Genomic DNA, 23,729 nt, shown 5'->3' with positions numbered 1-23,729 from the left:
TACAAAAAGACGTTGGCATAGCCTACTTAGGAACGGACTATATAATCCATTCAGGATGGATCTGAAAGAGGACAAGTTAACGTTGGACGCAAATGTATTTGCGTCTTCATAGCTGGTACAGGAGGGAAGTTACATGCACTTTAAGCTGGTACATGGAGTCGGTGGGGTACGCGCTAGGGAACATAACATGACCAAAAATTTATATTTCCTCAGGTGGGTTCTCGCTCAGTGATGTGGTTGGCTGGTCTGTGGTGACTTTGCTCGAGAGTCTGCGGGCGGTGGTGGGATGTAGTCTTCTTAAAGGTGAAATGGATGCACCTGTGGTCGGTCCAGTGTAGTCCGATGGAGTGGCTGAAGGAGACGTGGTTGCTGGTGGAGAAGATGGGGTCGAGCGTGTCGCCGGCGTAGTGGGTATGGGTGTTCACCAGTTGCTTGAGTCCGAGGTTGGCGAGGTTGTCGAGCAGGGTGGTGGTGTTGTTGTTATTGTTCTCCAGGTGGAAGTTCAGGTCCCCTTGGAGGATGTATTCCGATGAGGCGAGGGCATGCGGGCTGATGAAGTCGGCGATGGTTTCACTGAATTGTGTCCGCAGGCTAGGGTGTCTGTACATGAGCGTTCCTCTGAGGGTCGTCTTAGGGTCGGTGTGGATCTGGAAGTGTAAGTGTTCGGCGGCGGTGAGGGTGTCTTCGGTGTTGGTCGTGATGTTGATGGTGTTCCTGTAGATGATGGCGATTCCTCCTCCGGTTTGGTTGACGCGGTCCTTAGGGGTGATCTTGTAGCCGTCCGGGATGGCTATGGCGATGTCAGGGGCTGAGGAGGCATTCATACAGGTTTCCTTGAGGAAGGCGACGTCCGTTGCTGTTGTATCGAGGATGTCCCAGAGTTCGACGGCGTGCTTGTGGACGGAGCGGGTGTTGAGTAGGATGCACTTGAGGTGGTTGTTGATGTTGCTTTGTAGTAATAAATCACTACTTGATGCGGGTACAAATCATAAGTTTATTAAGTAAAGATCACAGGTGCTCCCAGCTTGGCGGCTTCAAATATCATCAACGTTCTAACCCACACTCCAGGATGTAGCGCGGATCATACCAAGGGAGCAGAGAAGGAAGGGGGGGGGAAAGAGGGTAAGGAGAAGAGGATAAGATTACAACACACCTCCCTCACTATGGAAAAGGTGAAGGAAGGGGAAACAGAAAGGGACACCAAGAAGAGGGTAAGGTACGGGTGGAGAAACAGGGTGGGGGGTGATGGAAAGGTAGAGCAGAGCAGCATATGGGTAGGGGGTATGAAACCCTTTTATATAGATAGAATAGAGGAACAGTAAAGACTGCACAAAAACAGTGGTACAATGACTCTGAACAGTTTGTTTTCCAATAAACATGACAGGGAAAAATGCTTATTTGAACCTACAGCATGTCCTGTAATGATTTCCTGAATAGCTCTGTCACATATTTATCTGAAAGAGGCGATATAATGTTCTTTACAGTACAGATTGTATTAGCTAAACTTATCAGGTTACGTCAACCAAACATTAAACAACAGTAACAGTCTGGTGCAACCAGAGTGTGCACCATTAAGGTGTGGGGAATCCAATTCAATGGATGCACGGGGAAGTGTTTAAGGCATCCTGACATTTGTGGAACACATGTGAATATATCACCACCTTTCCACCCTTGGCTCCCCTGTGTCTGAGGTTGCCACACCGTCTATTTCTCCCTTGGATCCCTAACTCCTCATGTTGGAATTACCATCCCCTTTCGGAAAATTGAGAATGGCTGCACTGTTCTTTTCCCTAGGCAGCAGCTTGGCCAGGACACCCATCCCCGAAGACTACCTCTGATAAAATGAGTCTCTCTTTCCATGTCCTTATCCATGGCTGGATTAGACCTTCTTCTGCTCTCATTTCCTTGGCCATGACAGTATTACAACCTTTATAGCATTTTGTTTTCAACAGTCCCCGTTCATTAGCATGAGCCTCATCAGCTATAAGTATGTCCTCCTGTTCCCTCTTGGGCTTGCCATAATTGAACTTATCTGTGTTTTCTGGACACTTACACTTCGGCTTCTTCAAAGGACCATAGACAGGACTCATCTTCCCTTCCATGACTTTTAGTGGAGATCCTTTAAGATTACTCTGCATTTTCTCACTTCCCCTCTCCATAAAACCATAAACAAACCTTTGTATGTATACATCTTTGTTCTCTCCTTTTGACTCAATGTAACTCGCACCTCTCTCTCTTTCCAGATCAAAATTGTCCACATACTCCTCTGACACCTTGGTCCTGAACCCAGCCCACTTAATTCTTTGCCGCCTCTCAAAGCGATTGGACTGGTTGATTTTATACATCTGCCCTCCTTGTTCTTTGGTTGTGGTATTTACACACTCCACCACACTTCCAAATTTTACATCAGTCTCACTTTTTTGTTCCCTACAGTCCAACCTCTCTAGTTTCTTACGTATTTCTCTTTCCTCCACCTGACTTTGATATGTGTTTTTTTTCTTGATGCGTTCGTCCCCAATGGCTTCTCTTCCATACTTCTTTGTACTTGCAGTTCTTTCAATCGCTGTATTACCCTTGGTTGGCTGCCAGCAAACATTGACCATTTCACCTCCGATATCTTGTTTGCCTTGACTCCGTGTCTGCTCATCCATGTGTCCTTTTATCTTTACCTCTATTGAAATCCTCAACTTCTGTTGATCTCTCCACACTAGCATGTTGATACCATCTTCCGTTATGTATATAGTACACCTCATATTGTTTCCTTTATAAACTACGCCCATGACTTTGCAACCAATAGCTTGTATATCTTTCCCTGCATTAGTTTTCAGGACTGTGTTGGCTTCTTTCAATTCATTACCATATTTTTCCGCAAATTTTCTGTCCCAATCGCTTTTGCTTACCTCACTATATCTTGAACCAGAGTCTGTAATCATTTCTGTCTCAATTTCACCTATAATAACGGTACATCTCTGAGATAACTTCCTATCAATTGCATCCTCTTTGCCGACCATTCTTCCTTTGAACCCTTCATCCCTTTGCGCCTCTCCACTTGTGGCTTGTATATAGTATTCATCCCACCAGTTCAAAATGTTCTCATAAATATTCCTCTCAGTTCCTTTCATGAATACGATTTCCATATTGTGATACATTTTCCTTCCTCCTGTACCTAGGCTGTGGAGTAGAATTTCTGCCTTTACTTCCGGTGAAAGAGATGCTACCTCTTCCTCCCAGACGGACACATAGTTTTCAAAATACACTTTCCAATTACCCCACTTAGCACTGCTATTATTAAACTCCTCCTTGAACTGCACAGGGGAAGGGAGATTATACATTCGGCCCCGCTCCATGTTTAGTGTGCTGCAATACACCAGAATTACACAAGAAGATGCCACCGCCCCAGAAATGCAGAGCCACGGGACCCTGTGGAACACTGCTAGTAGATTAACAACGTTGCCCACTAGTACACTCAGGTATTTTAAGCACTTGTATTTGATAGATGTGAGGATTACGACAAGGCTCCTAGAAAAGACCGCTAGGATATCCCTTCAGAAAAATGACATGAGAGAAAAAAAAATAAATAAACCCTGGCTGGTTCGCTGGTGTGGGATGATATGATGGGTGGCAATTGAGGACGAAGGGAGAATGTAAATATGGCGTACCCTTTATCTCATCAATACAACTGTCATGCGCTGAACAAGGATTTTCCTCGCACTTAAATGCTTAAAGTGTCCACACGGTGGCAATGTCTTCCCCGTTATGGCTATTATCAGCGGGATTTGAGTAGGATATCAATCAACGTGACTGAACTCGGTTGCAAAACAAAGGCTGAGGAGGATTTATCTCCTCACGCTAATGATGCTGATTCCCCTCAATATCTCTTTAGGAAACAGAGTGCCTCAATCATTTTTTCCTCACTCGTACCCTTTTCATGCGAACTTTAGCTCATTAATCAACTCCGTTTCCACGGCTCTTGTTTTCAATTTCCAGACGCAGTGAGAACGATTAACACCCAAATCGTCCTCGCACTGCCCAGCTCTTCACAAACACTTCAGCTGCTCACCTCACGAACTTCCAACATTTACTTGGGTCTCACTCCTTCCCATTTCACCCGGACACCACCTTTTCCAGAGCTCCGCTCCTCTCCTTTCCTTGGTTTCGACTGCTCACCTAACAAGCTTTCGCCTCTTCCAATACTCTCAAATTCGGGTCTTACTTCTCTTCACAAACTCAACGCCCGAAGTAGGTCATCTCTTACAATGCCTCAGCTGCATCATTCACGGACTTTCACCTACAGAGCCCATTTCACAACTTCATCACCAGGGCTTTCAATTACACTTCAAATTGCGGTGGGAACGATTAACTGCAAAGTCGTCTCCCGCTCCGCTCCGCTTCCTCATTAACCTCTGCTGCTCATCTGACGAACTTTCGACTATTTCACAGTTCATCCGCTATGTCACTCAGAGTACTACCACGGTTAATAATCAGTTACTGGAACAAAAGCCCGCTACACTTTCTGTCCCTCATATATTTTCCATGCAGCTAACATGTACTGCTACAATACAGTTTCGTAAGTATTAGTCACATCTGTTCCGTTTAACGCTCCTCTTGGTGTTTCGATGGCTCAACACTATGATGCCGTTCAGCTTGGTCCCCTGCGGTTAATCTTCCTTCCAAAATTCATGTAAGAATGCTCCTCAATTCTCTGAGGCTTATAATTACTCGCCTCCCTTTTATTCTGGGAGTTAGGTGTTAATGGCTCCCCGATGCTGTCACTCACTCATGCCTCTGATACTTGGCGCTCACCTCAAAACAGTTTCTTTCACGAAGTCATAAAAGGGACTGCGTTCCTTGCTCCGCTCCCTTCTTCTCATGCAGCTTCCAAGATTCACCTCACAGTCTCGTGCGACTCGCTCGGGAACCACATGGAGTGCTTTCACCTTCCTTTATTTTCTCCAAACTGCACACCGGAAGAGTTTTGACAAACGAAGTCCTCCTTCTACTGCACTTTTACAGGGCTGGAACTTCCCGTCGACGACTCTGCTTGTGATAAGAACAAGACCTGCTGCGTCTTCTCCTCACGAGAGCTCCCTGCCTCTCACCGACAGCATGACAGTCCTCGCAAACCACGGAGGGGACTGAGCATGGGGCCCAAGGACGCCCCTTCAAAACCTGAAGCGGAACACTGCTGCCGTGAGTCGTCCGCTTCACCTCGAAAACGACAGCCTTTCTCCTTGTCTCCCTCTCTCAACCGGCCTCTCGTTAGACCGAATTTTCATTCATCAAATGAGTGAGACTTCCTTGTGACTTTACTCCGCTCAAGCATTAAAAAATATCCAGGGGGGAGGCACCACACTGACCCTGGCTCAGTGTCCCGTCCTCGTCGCCATAAATGTAGTAATAAATCACTACTTGATGCGAGTACAAATCATACGTTTATTAAGTAAAGATCACAGGTGCTCCCAGCTTGGCGGCTTCAAATATCATCAACGTTCTAACCCACACTCCAGGATGTAGCGCGGATCATACCAAGGGAGCAGAGAAGGAAGGGGGGGGGAAAGAGGGTAAGGAGAAGAGGATAAGATTACAACATGCTTGGTCCGGGGGCGGGCTGCAGGTTCGGAGGCAGGTGAATGCTTGGCAGGTGAAGGGTCCGTGGGTGCGCTTTGGGGTGGCTTGGTAGCAGGCGGGTGGTCGTCCGTTGTTGAGTGCATTGAGGGTGGCGGTGTGGTTTCTCAGTCGGGTTTCCTGGCTTCGCGGGGGTCTGGGGTTCTGGCGCTGGGCGCGGTCCAGGCACGGACGGGCGCAGACGGGCTTGCCTTAGCGGCGCAGCCGCTGCACGGCCTCCATATGAGGAGCAGCTGGGAGGTGGGAGTGGTGGGGCAGCGAATGGGACAGCAAGGGGAGGGGCCACACGGGTCGCAGCGGCGGGAAAGCGCGAGGGGGCGGGAGGAAGAACCAGAAGGCAAATGGGGGGCAGGAGGGGGAGAGGGTACAGAGGGCATAGAATAAAAACGGGCATAAAGGGCACAGAATAAAATAATAAAAAAACGGGCACAAAGGGCACAGAATAACAAAGCGGGCACAAAGGGCACAAGGGCACAGAGGAAAAAAAATGGGAAAAGAGGCAGCAAGTCACTGAAACGGAGACAGAGACCGGCAAACGAGCAGAGTGGCAAGCACAGTGGCAGCGGGAACAGCGGCACAGGAGGACCGTGTGGCGGCTGAGGGAGGTGACCTACCTGGTGACAGGGTCAAGGGTCGCTCAATTCACCACCGCGCGGCCTCCATATGAGGGGCTGTGGGAGGGAGGAGAAGCTGGGAGGCGGGAGTGGAGCGGCGAATGGGACAGCAGGGGGGCAGGCCACATGGGATGCAGCGGCGGGAAAGCGCGAGGGGGGCGGGAGGGAGAACCAGAAGGCAAACGGGGGGTAGAGGGGGAGGGTACAGAGGGCACCGAATAAAAACAGGCACAAAGGGCACAGAATATTTTTTTTTTTAAACGGGCAAAAAAGGCACAGAATAACAAAGCGGGCACAAAGGGAACAAGGGCACAGAGGAAAAAAAATGGGAAAAGAGGCAGCAAGTCACGGAGACAGAGACCGGCACACGAGCTGAGTGGCAAGCACAGTGGCAGCGGGAACAGGGGCACAGGAGGACCATGTGGCGGCTGAGGGGGGCGACCCACTGGTGCAACGAAAATTGAGGGGGGCTCCCTGCACAGCATGCAGATGGGCCCCCTCCAGGCTCAATCAGGAGCTCTCTGGGCAGAGTGCAGTGCCGAGGGGGCCCTCTGGAGCTTAGGGCCCCCCCGCACTGCGGGGGCTGCAGGGGCCTGTGTTACGCCCCTGGGTCCTACCTGGTGACAGGGTCAAGGGTCACTTACTTTATCGTGATATGCTTCGTCATCGGTGCCTATGCATGCCCTGGTAGGATGGTACCACCAGGGCAGACTCAACAACAGATAGAATGGGAGTTCTTAGATTAAATAAAACCGGATAAGCAGGGATCCAAAAGAAAGGTATAGAGTTTAAAATACCTACAGGTATACTCACCGGTTCCTTTATTAATAGGGAACCTGAAGTTTGGTCAATTTTATTTTTGGCAGGGGGTATTGGATGGACGTGTTCAATTAAACCTCCTCTATTGGTGCCAACATGTTTTGGCCCATGCTATGAGCCAATTCGAGTTTAGGGCATTCGTCCGTGCTTATTGAATGCATCCCTGCCTTTCTACGCATACATACGTGGCTCACTGGTTAGAGGCGGCAGACCCGAGAGCAGAGGACGGCCCGGGACCAGGGTTCGATTCCCGGCGCGGCAGGTTACTGGACCAGGGTCAGCGGACTCGATAATTCTCTCGCCTCGGTGCCCACTCTGATCAGCGATCACACTCGGCAACTCTGGGCATTAGCTTGCCTCATCTTCACTAACGGCCCCACCAGACCGCCGGGGATGCCTGGTCTCACCATGGAGATACCCATTAAGGGACCATCTCTCAGGGAAGCCAGGAAGGGTTTCGCAGCGGTTGAAGCGCCTTGGGACCCTCCGGGTAAGTAGTGCGCTATATAAATGCCTATACATTACATACTATACACATAGGTGAGACATAAGGCTCTCGTCTGTATCGATCTTCTGTCCTTGATTATTACCTATGAGGCAAAAAGTTTCCACAGCGAGGTTAAACGTGGACCTAAACTTTTATGTACTGTGTAAAAAGCGTGGTCCTAGTCTAAATTTAGTAAGGACGTGTGATGGTTCCCTAGCCCATAATCGTATTGGGACCAGGGTTTTTTGTTCCTGAAAAGGGGACACCTCCCTTAGATAGAAAAAGCGATGATGGCGTAACTTCATTGTAAATTTGTGATCTCCATTTGTTGGAGTATTTACAAAGAAGTTTTCAAGGATTTCTTATTTGGAAATATCGTGATTTTCCATGGAGGTGATACTACAATTTCTTAATATGCAGTCCATATCTACATTTCTCTCGTGGAAAACATGCTTTGTGATTAAGTGTTGTACATGCAGTTCATGCATGCTCTTTGCTTAGCCTTATATTTGTTTCACCAAGGGTCATGCAGTTCTGGAGAGAAGTGCCATCCTTAGTCACACTCTTGCCAAGGAAAATCAATTGTTAGATTCATAATACTGAAGGACACTCGTTTCGAGCATGTATTATTAAATGTGGCTGAATACGAATTTTGTAAGTGCATATAATTGAATTCACTGTCATGTCTGATTATTAATTCGAAAAGCTCCCGCCAGAGGCCGTATATAATGCTTGTAAAAAATGTATTTGCGCCTGAATGGTATTGTTACAAAACCTGATGTAGGTTTCATATATCTGAAGATTCTTATTAGTGTGAGCTCTAGCCCTATGTGTTTTTTAACTGGGCCCTTGGGTTTGTGTTAAAGCTCCTGCTGAAGCCCATGTCGGTAGGCGCAATGCCGACAAAACACTCAGATGATCTGCCTCATTCCCGTCATGTTGTGCCATATCACCAATAATTGACCCTGATGATGTGTTAACCAACCCAATATTCACAGCTGCCATGTATCACGGTGGTTGGATTATGTGTACAGCAGCTCTGGTGCATAGTTTTATATGATTATAGAAACACAGGATGTTTTTTAGGCACTTAAGTAGCTGCATGCATTATCTGTTATTGTTGGAAGTAGGGAATGTTTTACATTTTTCACTACACACTTAGTGCCTTTCTGGGTGCCCTATTGCGGGTATAAAAATTTGAAAATACATTAGAGAAACAGTGCTTGGAAGCCCCCTTTTCTAATTGCTGGGTGTCCAGTGGTGATGAAGAACTTCTGGGACTTAAGAATTGGCTGGGTCAGTATCCCGAGTGGGCACTGCTCTTGCCACGTCTGAATTGCCTGGTGTTTCCACATCTACAATTACTATGTATGGGACTACTGGGTCCTGTTTTGCCCCTTGCACTTCTGCCCTCAGTAAAGCCACCTGAAGTTTTGCACACAAACTAAAAGCAGGTGGAGAACACAATCAGTAGAACCCGAGTTATGAAGCCTGAAAGTAAAGAAATTACTGTCTAAAAGATCAAAGCTCGAACTGAGGACATCTAGTCACGCAAAACAGGGGCAAAGTAAAAAGTTATGGATGACCGCGATGGAGCACGGTTCCAATGTACAGAGTGGATTGGACCCAGTCTCAGATTACATTCTGAGGTAGAAGAAATGTTGGGAAAAAAATTCTTGAGAAGGTAAAGTTTAGCAGGGCAAGGTAGCCGACGGTGTTCAAGGAGGAGGCGTTGTTGCCATGAAGCTGCTAGTCAAAGTTGCAGTGAATATTTCTTCATTCACACCTAGCCTCTTTTGCGGAAGTTGAAACTCTCCAGCTGAATTAGGCACCACGATGCTGGATACTCCTTCTGTGAGGAGCAGCTGAGCAGAATTTGTTGTAGGTCTGGTCTCCTCTCCGTTCTCAGGGCACATTTTGGAAGTGAGTTTTCTAAGTGCCAAGTTTGGGATTTGAGGAATCTGGGAACATTTAGCACCACTTCCAAGGGGACAGAACTGAAGGGCACCACTTTGAGGCTCAGGACTTACTCAGGCTCATATGCGGGTTCAAGGTGGTTGGAGCCTTTTCTGTCCCTGAGGCTCTGATAAGGAGGACAGCCAACTAGCCGCTGGAGTCACTTTGGAAGTCCTGAGTTCAAGAAGAGAAGCAGGTCTCAAGCAGCAGAGAAGCCCTCTGATAACACAGGGCAGGCTTTGGACAGCAAGACAGTCCTCTTGGTGCAGGGGGACAGGCCGCTGAAGTGCACAGAAGGCCGCAAGCAGAAGGGCAGTGCTCTGAGAGCCCACTGCAGGTCTTGAAGTGAACTCAAGAGTAGGTCTGAGTGTCCTAATTTAATACCTCATGCCAGCTTGGAAGTGGAATACATTTCTGGAGTTTCCTCCCACAGAAGTGTCTGGAATTTCATGCTTCCCTGCCATGGTCCGAGGATGTCTGGGGTCACAAAAGGCTAGTGTGAAGCTCTTTGTGAGTTGACAGAGTAGGCTTGAAGTGCAAGAGTGGCTGTCCGCAATTCCATCTACCCCCACCCCTCTCATCCTGCAAGAATGGCCCATCATGCCGAAACCTAATAACTGTATTGTGTGACTGTTCAGGAGGAATACACAAAGGCCAAATAGACAGTTATGTGTCTCAGGCAATAGACCCCAGGCATCAAATAATTAGGGCAAGAACATGGCAACTTTCTAAAAGTTGTATTTTCAGAATTGTGACTTAAAATCTGACTTTACCATTGAAGAGTTTTCCAAATGATGATTCCTTAGACACCAAACAAACTGGCTTCACAGTGTTGAAAAACAAATGTGTACGTTTTCAACTACTAGGACATGTAAAACTTTAGAGTACATGGCCAACTTTTTAAATACAATGCTCCCTGCCCTATGGAGTGTCTAGAGCCTACCCCAAGGTGACTTTTATGTTTTCAAAAGGATGTTTTACCCTTGGCAAAAGGTTTATTTCGCAAAATTGAATTAGCATTTTAAAATTGCACTTATACTTTAATGGAAGCCCTGAGACGCATTTTAAGGGGATACCTAGATGGGTGGAAGGTTCACTTGTAGCATTTAATGTAGCTGAATTATTTTCTGGTGTCAGAGAATGACACCAGGACAAATTCAGCATATAACCCTGCGTGGGCCAAATTCTGGATCTGGCCCAAAATAGCCACCAAGCTACTACAACTGGCATCCGACAGAATGTACCACCACCACCCCCCACACCTTTCCAGCAATGCCCTCACACACTGGTTTTCCCCGTTGACTGCTTGTTTCAGTCATTTGGGTCTCATCCGTATTCACTGCGCTGCTGCTTCCCAGCCTGGTGCGCTCTATTCATATTTTAATATATACATACAGACACACATAGATGCATGTTTCCAGCGCTCCCTGAAATGCCCTTCCCCTACCAGTGCCCAGAGACAGAGGGACCATTAATGCCAGCAGAGCATGAACTTACCTCTGAGAACAACCACAAACACTGGGACACTGTGATCAAGTAAGGCAGGTCTGTCTATTCCACACCGGTAGCTCCCGGCGTCTTCCAGCTGCAGCCTCTCCATGACCACCGTGAATGACCCGGTCTGCGGTGAATCCCTGATGGTCACTCGGCCCTTCCTCACCTCTCGCTCAGAGACCGATGTTTTTACAAGTCTGTCGCAGAACCGAGTTGTTCCTCGGCACCAATATTTGTCCGAATCGCGGTATTCTGCCTCATAGCTGCATTCACTGGACACCGACCCTCCGAGGGTCCCTGTGACCTCGCGTGGACCGGTCAGAGCCTGGCCGCCGGCTTGAAAGAGAAATAAGATGATAAAACATGAGCCGGGTCAGCTTGTCTCCTCAATATAACTCTTATCATGTCAATATAATTGAACTATTATCATAGATTTGTTTGCAAAATGTGTGTATAACTTCCTCTAATGAACAAATATTTACCCAGATATATATTAACATGAAAGAGAAATAAAGACATGAAGTACTGCAAATAGAATAAGATAAGTTGCTGATAATTTCATTCATTGAATGTGTAAGTTACAACACTGTTCAGCATTTGATCCGTCCTCAGCTACAGCAAGGAGTCCCTGGATGCTTGTTTTTGAGTCCAGCTGAAAGCCATCGTGAACAGTTTTGACTGATGTGCCAATAGCAATGACCTTTAACCCAGCAGTCCAGCAATCCCAGGGCATATTCGTGTTTCTTTCCAGCTAGGCTGTCACCCTGTCCTTTTAAGAGCGATTGGTGCATAATATAGGTTGTGGTTTGCCTATTTAACAAATCTAAAATGAGTTAAATGTACACAGAGTGTGAGCTTTTGAGGCGATGCACATCCCAGAGTCAGCTAGAACAGATGTGTTTCAGAAGAAGCACTGAAAGCAGCTAAGGTATCCAGATGCCTGTATGTGCATTATGAGGTTGAGTCTATTTAGGAGAACCTCTTCTCCTCAGAGAACTTGGAAGATTCAAACATGTTTCAGAACTACTCATCAACAGTGGAAACTTAGATTTATTTCTAGTTGGGAGCCTTTAAAGCCTGGGTGAGTGTGCCCCATCGGATATAGGAGTCTGGAATATATTTGGAAACAAGAAGCTGCCATGACTTAGGAAATTAACGTTACTCATGATGGACTGGAGCAATAACCATTCAATATGAGAAGGGTTCTGGAGGGCTCATTCACTTAGCAGAATTCTGTAAAACACTGCCATTATCTATTCTGGGAAAGACCTCGACTAAGATGGTCTTTCTACCATGATGCCTATACATGTTGCAAAATTATATGGTGCAGATTTACAAGGAACTGACGCATTTGTACAGATGCATCAGTTTCCCTGCGCCTGCGTGAACATCCCTTGCGCCACCATATATGTGCTGTATTTACAATATGGACAACTATGGTGCAAGGATTGACAGATGCCTCAGAAATTCTGATGCATCTCTTGGCGGAAAAGTCACGCATTACTGGAGTCGTGCCGGAAGCACGACACAACTCCAGCAATACGTGTTGCAGCCTAATCCCAACACACTGCGTCACTCCTTACGCCTGCTTCAAGCCGGCGTAAGGTTTTGAAGCAGTGGCGTCCAAAAGTCATGCAGTGAAATCTGCATCACTGTTACGAGGCTTTCCTGTGTGGGAACGCCCACCCTGCATACATTATACCTGACGCAGGTATAATGTCATGCAGGGAGGTCATGCATGTGATTAATGTGCAGTGTGCATGTTATGGTTTCTAGCATGGTGGAAAGGCTACACATGATGTGTTGGTTCATTTTTGACGGGGTACTTAGAATGTGGCATGTAGTCTCCTTGGTAACGTTGCGAATGTAGTTTTTTGGGGGGGGGATGTGTTTGTTTTATAACATTGACAGTTATTTCTCATTATCATTTTTAGCTCCTTTAGTGGCACCCAAAGAAGGGACACTTAGTCCCAAAATGCATAGGCAGCACAAGACACCAAGTGGAATGATAGTCTGATAACGAGAACTTAAAACATTTTGAGAAATGATGTTTATGTCACACTTTTATAATTTGATTTTGTTGTGTTCATAATTTTTTTGTTTAAATGGAATTAATCTTGATGGTGATGTTATAAACAAAAAATACCGGATTATGTGTGAAAACCAAAACTCTAGTGTATATTGTTAATGTTGGTGTGATGCATTTATTTTAATGGTGTATGTTAAACACAACCGCTGGCCATACAGATGATTTCAGGCTAAATTGATCCTGAATTTTTGTTGTTGATCGCAGGTTAGGGAGACAGGCAGTTCCCTAGGCATGCATGGAACACAATAATTGAATACATATATTAGCTTTAGGTGGCTCAATATATTCTAGACATGGGTGTGTTCCACTCACTGCAATTTTGGCTATAAATCTGGTGCCACCATTTACCTCCTGCAGTCCTTGCCCAGAAACATAAGACATCAGTCCTTAAAGAGAGCTCATAACTGTATCTCTCAAAGTGACATTGTTGCTCTACTAGATGGTTACAGTTCAGAAAACATGGTACTGCCTTGCTCAAGGCCCTCCAACATCCAAGTAATAGAAGGTAATGGGAAGAAAACAAATTATGATGAGGCCTAATCCAAACAATCTACTCTACGCTCAATGGTCCCCAAATATCACTAAACTGATAGAAGCCAACCTGAGGTGTATATGTAATAACTGCAGATCTGCAGCAAAATACTGCATAGAGATAGCTGATGATATCCTAATCTACAACATTGACATGTTTTTTGTCACTGAAACTCAGTATACTGTAAATTCCTCTCCGCTGATCGTTTTACTAGGCCCCCCCAACTGCTTGATCAAATGTCTAGAATAAGTAAGCCTCATTGGAGAAGGAGTGACAGCCATTCACACAAACTGGATTCAACTCAAGTGCTTCACAGACGGTATCTAATTCTAGAGATGTGCATTATTTAGCACGCTCTAGGAGTCAACCAAGTTTGCATCGAACAGATCATGGATCTAATCAAGCCCTACTCTACATGAATAACATTGTCATAGAGGATTTCAATTTACACTGGAATGACCAGGTTGCTCAACTGAACACCTTCCTCAACATAAACAATCTTACAAAACTCTGTAAAGATTTGACCCATATAAAAGTAGCCACCCACATCTCCTGTTTGCAAAAGAAGATCGCTTCTCAATTGACTCATATGACTGGTTTGATCGGCACCTTATTTTCTTCCTGTATCAGACACGACAACAATAAATGATCAAATGGTCATAAAACAGTGGGTAAGAGATACTAGGCACATTAACACCCATATGCCTGCTGCAAAACATGTAACTCACTGCAATGAAACCATGACTAAAATAATGGAAGAATTACCCTGATTGAAAATGCCAAAAACCAAGAAATCCTTCCAATGTCTCAATACGGAACAGAATGAGCAGTGAATACCAGTTACATTAGTTGATAATAAATGGAGACAAGATCCGGCAGTCAGGAATGTCTTGAAGCTTTGGATTGAAAGAAGAAAGTACAGACGTGGAGCCGGCCACAGAGGAAGATGCCTGCTCCATTGGAAACATCCACTGACCAGGGAGGCATACAAGCAACAATCTCCTCCTTGTGGTCCCCCATGTCAAAAGGGTCAGACATGGAGGTAGAGCTCTGTCTACCATGGGTCCCAAGCTGTGGAATAAATTACCCCTGGCTCTAAGACAATGCAAAGAGCACTTAACATTCCGTAAGCTTCTAAAAACTATCTTATTCAAAAATGAAATCTAACTCCATCCATACATTACGTCTGTGGATTTACCGGTCAAAAAGCGCAGAGATACTCCTGGTGGATTGATTCAAGCGCTATATAAACCCACAAATAAATAAATAAATTAAATAATATAGGACTCACATAACAAGACAAAAGTACAAAGTTCCACTGATTGAGTGAGATCAAGGGGGTACTGAACACGGTCTGGTAGTGAAATCCAGAAAAGATCACCAATGTGTGTAAAGGAGAAGGAGTTCTCCATGTTGGAACTAGGTCTCTCACACACCCAGCAAGCTAGGTGTCTTGCTTCATCATTTGAGCCTGCCTCTTGTCAGGTCGGCGCTGCAATACCTGACGGGCACCCGGAACCGGGGCTCTTTATCGGGGATCTTTTGTTCCTGCCGGTGGGTGCAGTGGGGGTGAGAGGCCAAAAGAATGTAGTAGGGGTAGTGAAATTAAAATAGGTAAGTTAGTCCTGAACAAACGTTATTATGGAGGTAAACTGCCTAATTATAATAGTGATGAGAGGATCCAAACCTAATCATTAGGTGTTTAATGGTAGGGGTTCTACTCTCTTGTATTCGACATGTTTTGTGTCTCAGAAGTCAGTAATGATCAGGACACTTCTTCAGGATCGAATTGTATGCTATCTACACTTAAAGTGAGAGGAAGGTGTAGGACTACCTACCCTGTCTTGTCGTAATAGACTAGTGAATGAGAAAAAAAACAAGAGGTACTAAGGAATAATTAAGTAACACATTGGTGACAACCATCTCTGTGTGTGGTAGATAATGGATCTCTAATTTGTGGTAATCATGAGTGTTACATCTATAGTGTTCAGTTATCTATCATGGCAATAAGGTATAACACCAGTCTAACAGCCTGATTCATCAAGCTTTTTTGCGCTCGCAAAGGGCCAGATTCTGAGAATCTGGCCCTTTGCGAGAGCGATTTTTGCATTTGGGATTCAGCATCCCAAATGTAAAAATCGCTAATTGCGATCTCGCAATTTTGCGAGGAATTACATTTAAGGAATCTCTATTTGAGATTCCTTAAATGCAATTCATCATCCTATTTTTTTTGCGAATTCGCAATTTCTAGGCGCAATTTACCGCGAGGTCAGACCTCGTGGTAAATTGTGAAAACTCAGAAAAATGCATTTAAATGCATTTTTCTGAGTTGCATGTTACACACACACATGTCCTTTGGACATGTGTGTGTGCAACACATGTGTAAAATTTCATTTGAGGGGTGCTACAGGGTGTCCTGTGGACACCCCTGGCACCCTTCAAATCGCTATCTTATTTGCGATTAGCAAATTGCTAATCGCAAATAAGGAATACTCCCCATTCATTCCTATGGGCCTTTTGGCCCATAAGAATGAATGGGGAGTTATTCCTTATTTGCGATTAGCAATTAGCTAATCGCAAATAAGGAATTGTAAGGAATCGCATTTTTTTTGCATATTCCTACATGAATCCCGTTTTGCGAGTCCTTAATAGCGATTCGCTATGAATCGCTATTAGGGCCTCGCAAAACGGGAGCATGATGAATCAGGCGGTAAGTGAAGTCTCTTTATGCACAGTTATCACTCATTTAACCGTGGTGTGTGAAATCCTATGTATTGAAGGTGATTCACTAGAAAATGCATTCATTGTGCCAAAACAAATGATAAAAACAATTGGAAATTCATAAAAACAAAGTACCCAGTGTAATGGGTATTGATCCAGCGCTCCAAATGAAAAACTGTCTCACAAACACTGTCTGTCATATTCAGGCCCATAACACCAATGAGACAATTTTTGAGCAACTGAATTAAACTGATTATTAAACTATTCACAAAATATTTACACTAATATATACAATTGCAGTTTTATTCTTCATCATTATGATTTATAACCATTTATTACCTAAATCAAACCACTTACGGCGAATGGATCAACTGATGGAAACTAGACCATGAATAAACAAGACCAGCTTGCCACTTCAAATCTAATTTTTATTAAGTTTATTATCATAAAGAAAGAGCTATTAGCATTTTAAAATCTTTATTTCATAAGCAAATAAGAAAGCAGCATTTTAATAAAGAAATGAAATTAAAACTGACATTCAGAAGTAAGCTCAGAAGCATGAATTATTAGCATGAATAACTGTTTCCATTCCCAAAGTCTATTTCCCTGTCTATCTCTCACTTCACCTAAAAGGGATGAAATCAATTAAAGTCTGCTGTCCTTACATGCGCCAAAAGTCCAACAGCATCTCTCGTCTCTCAGGAATCGGCAAGTAAGAGGTTTTTCCTTGCTCATAATGTCAGTCTTTATACCTTTCTCTCTAGCTAAACTATCTCCATTTTACATTCCTCAAAGAGAATCCAGATTCCAGGCTCCTCATTGGCTGTCCTGTGTCAGGCCATGATAAAAATTATTGAACCATCCGACTCACGACCAAGTCCAGGCTTCATACAAGCCCTATTCTTTTTACATTTCCACGTTACTTTCTGCTTCCTTAGATTTGTTACATTTTCCTTCCTCGAGCTTCGAGCAAAAGATTCCTAACCTTGGCAGACATAACAAATATTTTCCTTGGGCTGTCTTTCCATGAGCAGTTGAACGTGCTCAACACGACCAAAGTTTTGTAATTCATGATGACTTTGCAAGCAGAATCTTTACTCTGTGCATGGGCAAGAAATCACTCTGGTCAAGCTTTCACATCTGCAGCTCCGTCAGCCATTTCTCTCTGTGCCAACTTTAGGCCTCACTTTGGAAACTATTATTAAACAAACACAATACATCAATTAATTAAAGAATTGAGACCCATTCTGTTACCCTCCCCCTTTGATAATTAACCCTGTTAATTATGTTACCTAGCAAAGCACGAATAGGCAGCATTATATTTACTTCTCCTTTTTGAAAGTAAGGAACTCCATGAGCATTTATCACACAAGAGACATAACATAAGCACATAAAATAAGCACATGCCATTAATTTAACTGCCGCATTTAATACTGACAAAGACAATAGAGAAGGTTAGTTTATTATTTTTCTTTTGCGGTTGCAACATAAAGCACATTAGTTTTACCCTCATGTAATGATGAATGTGTTCTTTAGACTAGGTTGATTAATAATTTCACCACAAACTTATTAGACTATTACTTTGTTAGGAGAGATTAACTTCACAAGTTTGAACAACATTTTGTTCTTTGCCTTGCTCCATCAACTCCTTCATCTGGTGATTTCTAAATCACCAAACTATACACAAAAATGTTATACATTTTCAACCTTTGAACCTTTAGACTTTCCTAATATTAGTACTTCTAGACTTTAGATTCTCCTGTCTTTCTGCATTTCTCATATTGAGTTCTACGAAATTCTTCTAGTTCTATTTCTTTTTCTTTCTCTTTTCTGAGTCTACAGATACTTTTCTTTTCTATTACATGTTTTCTTCTCTTGTGTAACATACAACTGATTTTTAACAAAATTATCACTATAGCTATAATTATTAGAGGAAAAACTATTTTACCTATAATTGAACTACCAATCTCCTGAAACCAGTGTTTAATTGCTGTAAATCTTTTACTTAAGCGTTCTGAAAAACTCTCATCTTCTAACGGTTCTGTTTCTTCATGCAATTCAGTTATGTTCTTTATGTACATCTCTATATTCTGACTTTTATCAGGAATGTATGTGCAACAATGTTGAATATGCAAAATTCCACAGACTCCACCCTCTTTTGCTAACAAAATGTCTAGTGCAAGACAATTCTGCATTACCATTGTCCTCATTGCAATAAGTTCTGTGTTCACTAATTGAAATCCACTCGCAGTATCTGTTGACAATCTATCAACTATTGTGGACATTTTTTCTAATTTTGTTTGGAATTAATGCACCAAATATATCTCCCATTATTTCGGAAAAGCTTTCTCTTCTAAATCTACTCAAATGATTATTAATTTCAAATGAACCCTTTGCATTTCTATCTACATGAAAAATCTTTGGAAAAACTAAACCTACATAGCATGTTCCGTACCAGTGGTCCAGGAGACTGTAATAAGCCTTATTCCCAAAAATAAAATAAATTCCAGGAAAAATTGGATCATTTCCTCCTTTGAATCCCCAACCCCCTATAATTCGGTAGCTATCTTCACATTGACTTGCACCAATAATTATCATACAAAGTATTATCTCTTCTTACACAAAATTTTCCACTAACAGGTTTATCTATATGAATTGCAACATTTTCATTTCTACCATTGAGCTTTTCATCTTCAATTAGCCAAAATTTAGACTTAGCAGTTTTCACCATCACATTTCGCTTGTAAATTACCCTTCTCTCTTCCACCATATTTAAAAATGATTTCTCTTCTGTCCTCAATTTACATGTTAAATTATTTCTAAAAGTATACTCATAAGTGAGTTCACTAGTCGTTAGGAAAATTTCCCTCATCTGTTTAGCAGGCCTCACTTTATTAAAATTATTTTTTCAACTTTTAAATTTGCAAAAATTTCATCAAAATCAGAATAATAATATTCTAATCGACCAGTTTTATAAAACAAGCTAGCTATTACATTACATGTTATTCCATAAGTAAGAGGAAGCATATTATAAGTTACGCCCTCAGACACAGAAGTAGGTAATTTCACACAGATATAACAATCTTTTGCATCAATCACCTTAACATATTCAGATAAAAGTCTTGAGAAGGTATTGCTAGAAAAATCTCCAACAGATCTATCTTGATGAATTTCTGGTTTATGTACAATGATTCTATTAAAATAATCAACAGGAGAGAAAGGGACAACAAGCCACTCTTATACCCCTTTAGATAATCAATGAAAACCAACAAAAGAGCAACATATACTTAAGTGTGAAACCAAAAGCAGTAAAGTAATTCCTACCACCCAAGCAAAGGGAAGAATAAGTAGAAAAAGAGAAAACATTACGTAGTGCAGTTAAACTCAGAGTCGGATGCCAGTTGTCTTCATTGGGTTCTTACAAAGAAAAAGTAATATGGTAACCACAAGTGCTTGAAAAAGTGAATCTAAAAGGAGTGTGGACTACTCCCAGGATCAGAAGATTATTTTAGGGGTAGTTCTAACTCCATTAAAAACATTGGTGAAGCGGACATACATTTGGTCATGTTAATTCAAACCAAGAAGTCCTACACATATAAAAACAACAATGGTCGACATGACATGTTTCTATTATCAGGAGCTATAAATAAGCTCAGCTTTCATCAGGACCAAACAAGAAAAAAAGAAGAAAAAGACTCGCTTAGTGGTTGGTGCACACTAAGGCACCAAAACCAACTACAGCGAGACAACACGCATACAAACTTGTATGTAGTCACGGCACAGGGACTTCCTCGTGCGTCCTCCCCAAATCGTGAGAGAAGTGATTTCCTTTTAGTAGTCTAGCCTCATGGGCATGTGGTAGGGGGCAATTCTTCACGCCCGGGTCATTTTTTCCCTGGCGGCTCCCCTCCGAGGGACCTGAAAACGTCCAAAGCTACAGCCCGAAAAAAAGGGCCTGAAAAAACGGGCCGTGGCTTTGGACGTTTTTGCCACAGTAACTGAATCATTGTGACGTGTTGGAAATGCTTCCACCCATCTTGAAAACAAACAGATAATCACCAAAACATATCTGAGTTTGTTGCGAGGTGGCATGTCAATGAAATCAAGCTGTATTCTGGTAAATGGACCACCCTCCCGTCCTATGGTTCCCATGCTTACATAAGTTTTTCTGTTTGGATTGATCTGCTGGCAGATCAGACATCTTTGACAAAAAGATTCTGCAATTATTCTGAATTTTGGATTGTGCCATGTTTTCCTAAATATTCTGATCATGGAATCTCTTCCCATATGTCCTGGACCATGATACATGCGTGCCATGTCAGAAATCATACTATCTGGCATTACTGCTCTGTCGTCTTTGTAAACCCAAATCTCATCCTCTTCTCTTTGTCTGCATCCTGCTTTTAACCATGTGTCTTTCTCTTCATCACTCGCCTCATCTTGCAACTGTTTTACTCCTTGCCAAGTCTCAACTACAGATATTAACATAAGTGAGTTCAAAACATGTTCATTTTCTTTTTCCTGATTCACTGATGCATTATGCTTTGCACAGAATTTTGCCATTGCGTCAGCATATGAATTTCCTTTTGTTATGTTGTCCTCTCCTCTCTTATGTGCTGTGCATTTAACTACTGCAATTTTTTCTGGTAATTGGATTCCATCAATCAACCTCTTTATCAATTGAGCATTTCTTATTGGTGATCCCGTAGAAGTTAAATAACCTCTTTGAGACCAGAGCTGGCCATAGTCATGGACTATACCATATCCATACTGACTATCAGTCACTGTGGTGATCTTTTGGTCTTTTCCCAGTTCACATGCACAAATCAAAGCAATTAATTCCGCTACTTGAGCTGAACGAATTCCTTTGAGACTGGAAGCTTCAATTACATCTGCAACTGTACACACCGAATATGCTGCACTTAGAACACCTTCATCCGTTCTCAAGCATGAACCATCACAAACAAAACATAATCTGATTCAGACAATGGGACATCTTTTATGTCTTGTCTTGGTTTTGTGCAATATTCTAATACATCCAGGCATTCATGATCAACATCATCCCCGATTTCTGCTTCAATAGTGTCAGGTAATAATGTGGAAGGATTTACATTCACACATCTTGCAATTGAAACATTATCTGATCCAAGAATAACTATTATTTGTCAAATGCTGTGTTTTGCTTCTGGTTAGGAGAATTTCAACTGAGTGTGGCACATATAATTTTACAGGAAATCCCATTATTATTCCTTCACTTTGTTCCAAACTTACACTTGTTGCAGCTACTGCTTTTAACCCTTTCGATGCTGATGACGAGCTCAGCTCGTCATCACCCACGGGTGTCGTGTGCTGATGACGAGCTGAGCTCGTCATGGGAACAGCAAAATTGCTAAATCCAGCACAGGAGGGGGAAAACGCCTAGCAGCCAAGGTGTTAAGCAACCTGCTAATGCTTTTGCAACAGGGTCAAGAACTGCTGAGAAATATGCAATTGGCTTTCTCATCCTTCCATGTCTTTGAATCAGAACTGATAATGCACATCCTTCTCTTTCACTGCAATACAGCTCAAACTCTTTTTCATAATCAGGCATTCCCAATGCTGGAGCTTCACACAAACCTCTTTTTAACTGTTCAAAAGCTTCCAATTCAGTTTTTGTTAGACTAATCGGTTCTTTTATGTCTGCTTTTGTTAATCTCTGCAATGGTTTTGCAAATACTGAAAATCCACTAATCCATTGGCGACAAGAACTTACCATTCCTAGAAACATTCTATCCTGTCTCTGTGTTTTTGGAGGTTGCATTGCTTGAATCATTTTTATTCTTTCTGTTGTCACTTGTCTGGTTCCTTTTGCAATTCTGTGACCAAGATATTTTACTTCTTGTTTGCAAAACTGTAATTTCGCAGGTGATACTTTATGTCCCTCATCTGCCAGATGATTTAAAAGAGTAATGGTATCTGTTACACAGTTATCTCTTGTTTTTGCAGCAACAAGAAGATCATCAATATACTGTACTAATGTAGATTTTCCAGGTAAATCTAGATTCTCCAATGATTTCTTTAACAACTGATTAAAAATAGATGGACTTTCGGTGTTCCCTTGAGGGATTCTACACCATGCTAGAATACGCTCTTTGAACCGGAACGCAAACATTTGTTGGCTTTCTGGATGCCATGGAACAGTAAAGAATGCATTACATAAATCAATAACTGTATACCATTCTGCATCATGCGGAATCTGATATAAATTTACCGCTGGGTTTGGTACAACGGGGCAGCATGGAACAACAATTTTATTAACCTTTCTCAGTTCCTGAACAATCCTGTAAGTTCCGTTTGGCTTTTTGATTCCCATAATCTGTGAATAACATGGGCTACTCTCAATTTCTTTTAGAACACCTTGCTTTATGAATTTCTCAATTACAGGAATAACTCCTTCAATCACATACGCTTTAATCTTATACTGTGGAATATTTGGGTAATCTGTTCCTTGTTTTACTGTTATTTGTACTGGATCAACATTTTTCATCAAACCCATTTCATCTCCAGTGAAATCCCAAATTTTTACATTCACTGTGTCTTTTAATTCTTCAGGTAAATTGTTTTTGTCAAACACAGGAAATAATTTACTTTCCTCTGCCTCAATCATTGACATTGTTAATTTGCAAAGCCCATCTTCTTCTGGAGTTTGAAGCTCTATACCATCCGGTGAGCAATAAATTGCACAGTTCATCTTACAGAGAATAACCCTACCTAACAGATTAACAGGACTGCTGTCACCAACTACAAATCTATGCATGTCTTTGAATTTACCTATTTCAACTTCAACTGGTTCAGTTAAATCTGTTTTGATTTGCTGATTTGCTACACCTACTACTTGGATTTTTTCACCAGAGAGAGGAAGGTTTTCTATTTCCACTGGTCTAACAGTAGAACGGGTAGCACCTGTATCCACTAGGAAAGTAATTTCTACATCATTCACTTTACCATTTACAAATGGACCAGATTGATCTACCTCAAGAATGGCTCCAAGCACACACTCTTCCTCCTCTCTCAGGCACCCTCAGAAGTAATCCTCAGATACACTCCCTCCATCTTCTTTCAATCAAAATTGCTGAGACACATTTGACACATTCACTCTTGGTGATCTGTTTACCTGTTCACCTCCGCTGAATCCTGTTTCTGTATTGTACCTCTGCAAATTTACACAGTTTGGAAGTGGCAGTTGTGGTAACTGTTGTGGTAACTGACCTTGCTGAATCACTACCTGTCGCTGTAGCTGTTGCTGCTCATTGATCTCATTCTGCATCTGTGGATTTAATGATGTATTTTTTACATAAGTTCTAGGTGGATTCTTACACTCGCGTTTCCAGTGTCCAATTTTGCCACAATTAA

The 23,729-nt window shown here is 42.8% G+C and overlaps 1 protein-coding gene across 2 annotated transcripts in view; it reads right to left on the bottom strand.

Annotated features, from left to right (window-relative positions):
- The window catches only part of LOC147726113 (CMRF35-like molecule 9), a 245,911-nt gene that overhangs the window by 187,809 nt on the left and 34,373 nt on the right, over positions 1–23,729 (bottom strand). The window contains exons 2-3 of one of the 2 annotated variants that reach the window (XM_086960217.1): positions 23,586–23,643; positions 10,999–11,331 (exon numbers count right to left, since the gene is read on the bottom strand). In XM_086960217.1, coding sequence (XP_086816343.1) covers positions 10,999–11,331; positions 23,586–23,643 — 391 coding nt within the window. The remainder of the gene's footprint in view (positions 1–10,998; positions 11,332–23,585; positions 23,644–23,729) is intronic. The other variant, XM_086960219.1, reaches the window with a different exon arrangement.

This window comes from Lissotriton vulgaris, chromosome 3_1 (genome assembly GCF_964263255.1).
Source record: "Lissotriton vulgaris chromosome 3_1, aLisVul1.2, whole genome shotgun sequence".
NCBI classification, from domain to species: domain Eukaryota; kingdom Metazoa; phylum Chordata; class Amphibia; order Caudata; family Salamandridae; genus Lissotriton; species Lissotriton vulgaris.
This window is presented reverse-complemented; position numbering and strand designations above follow the sequence as displayed.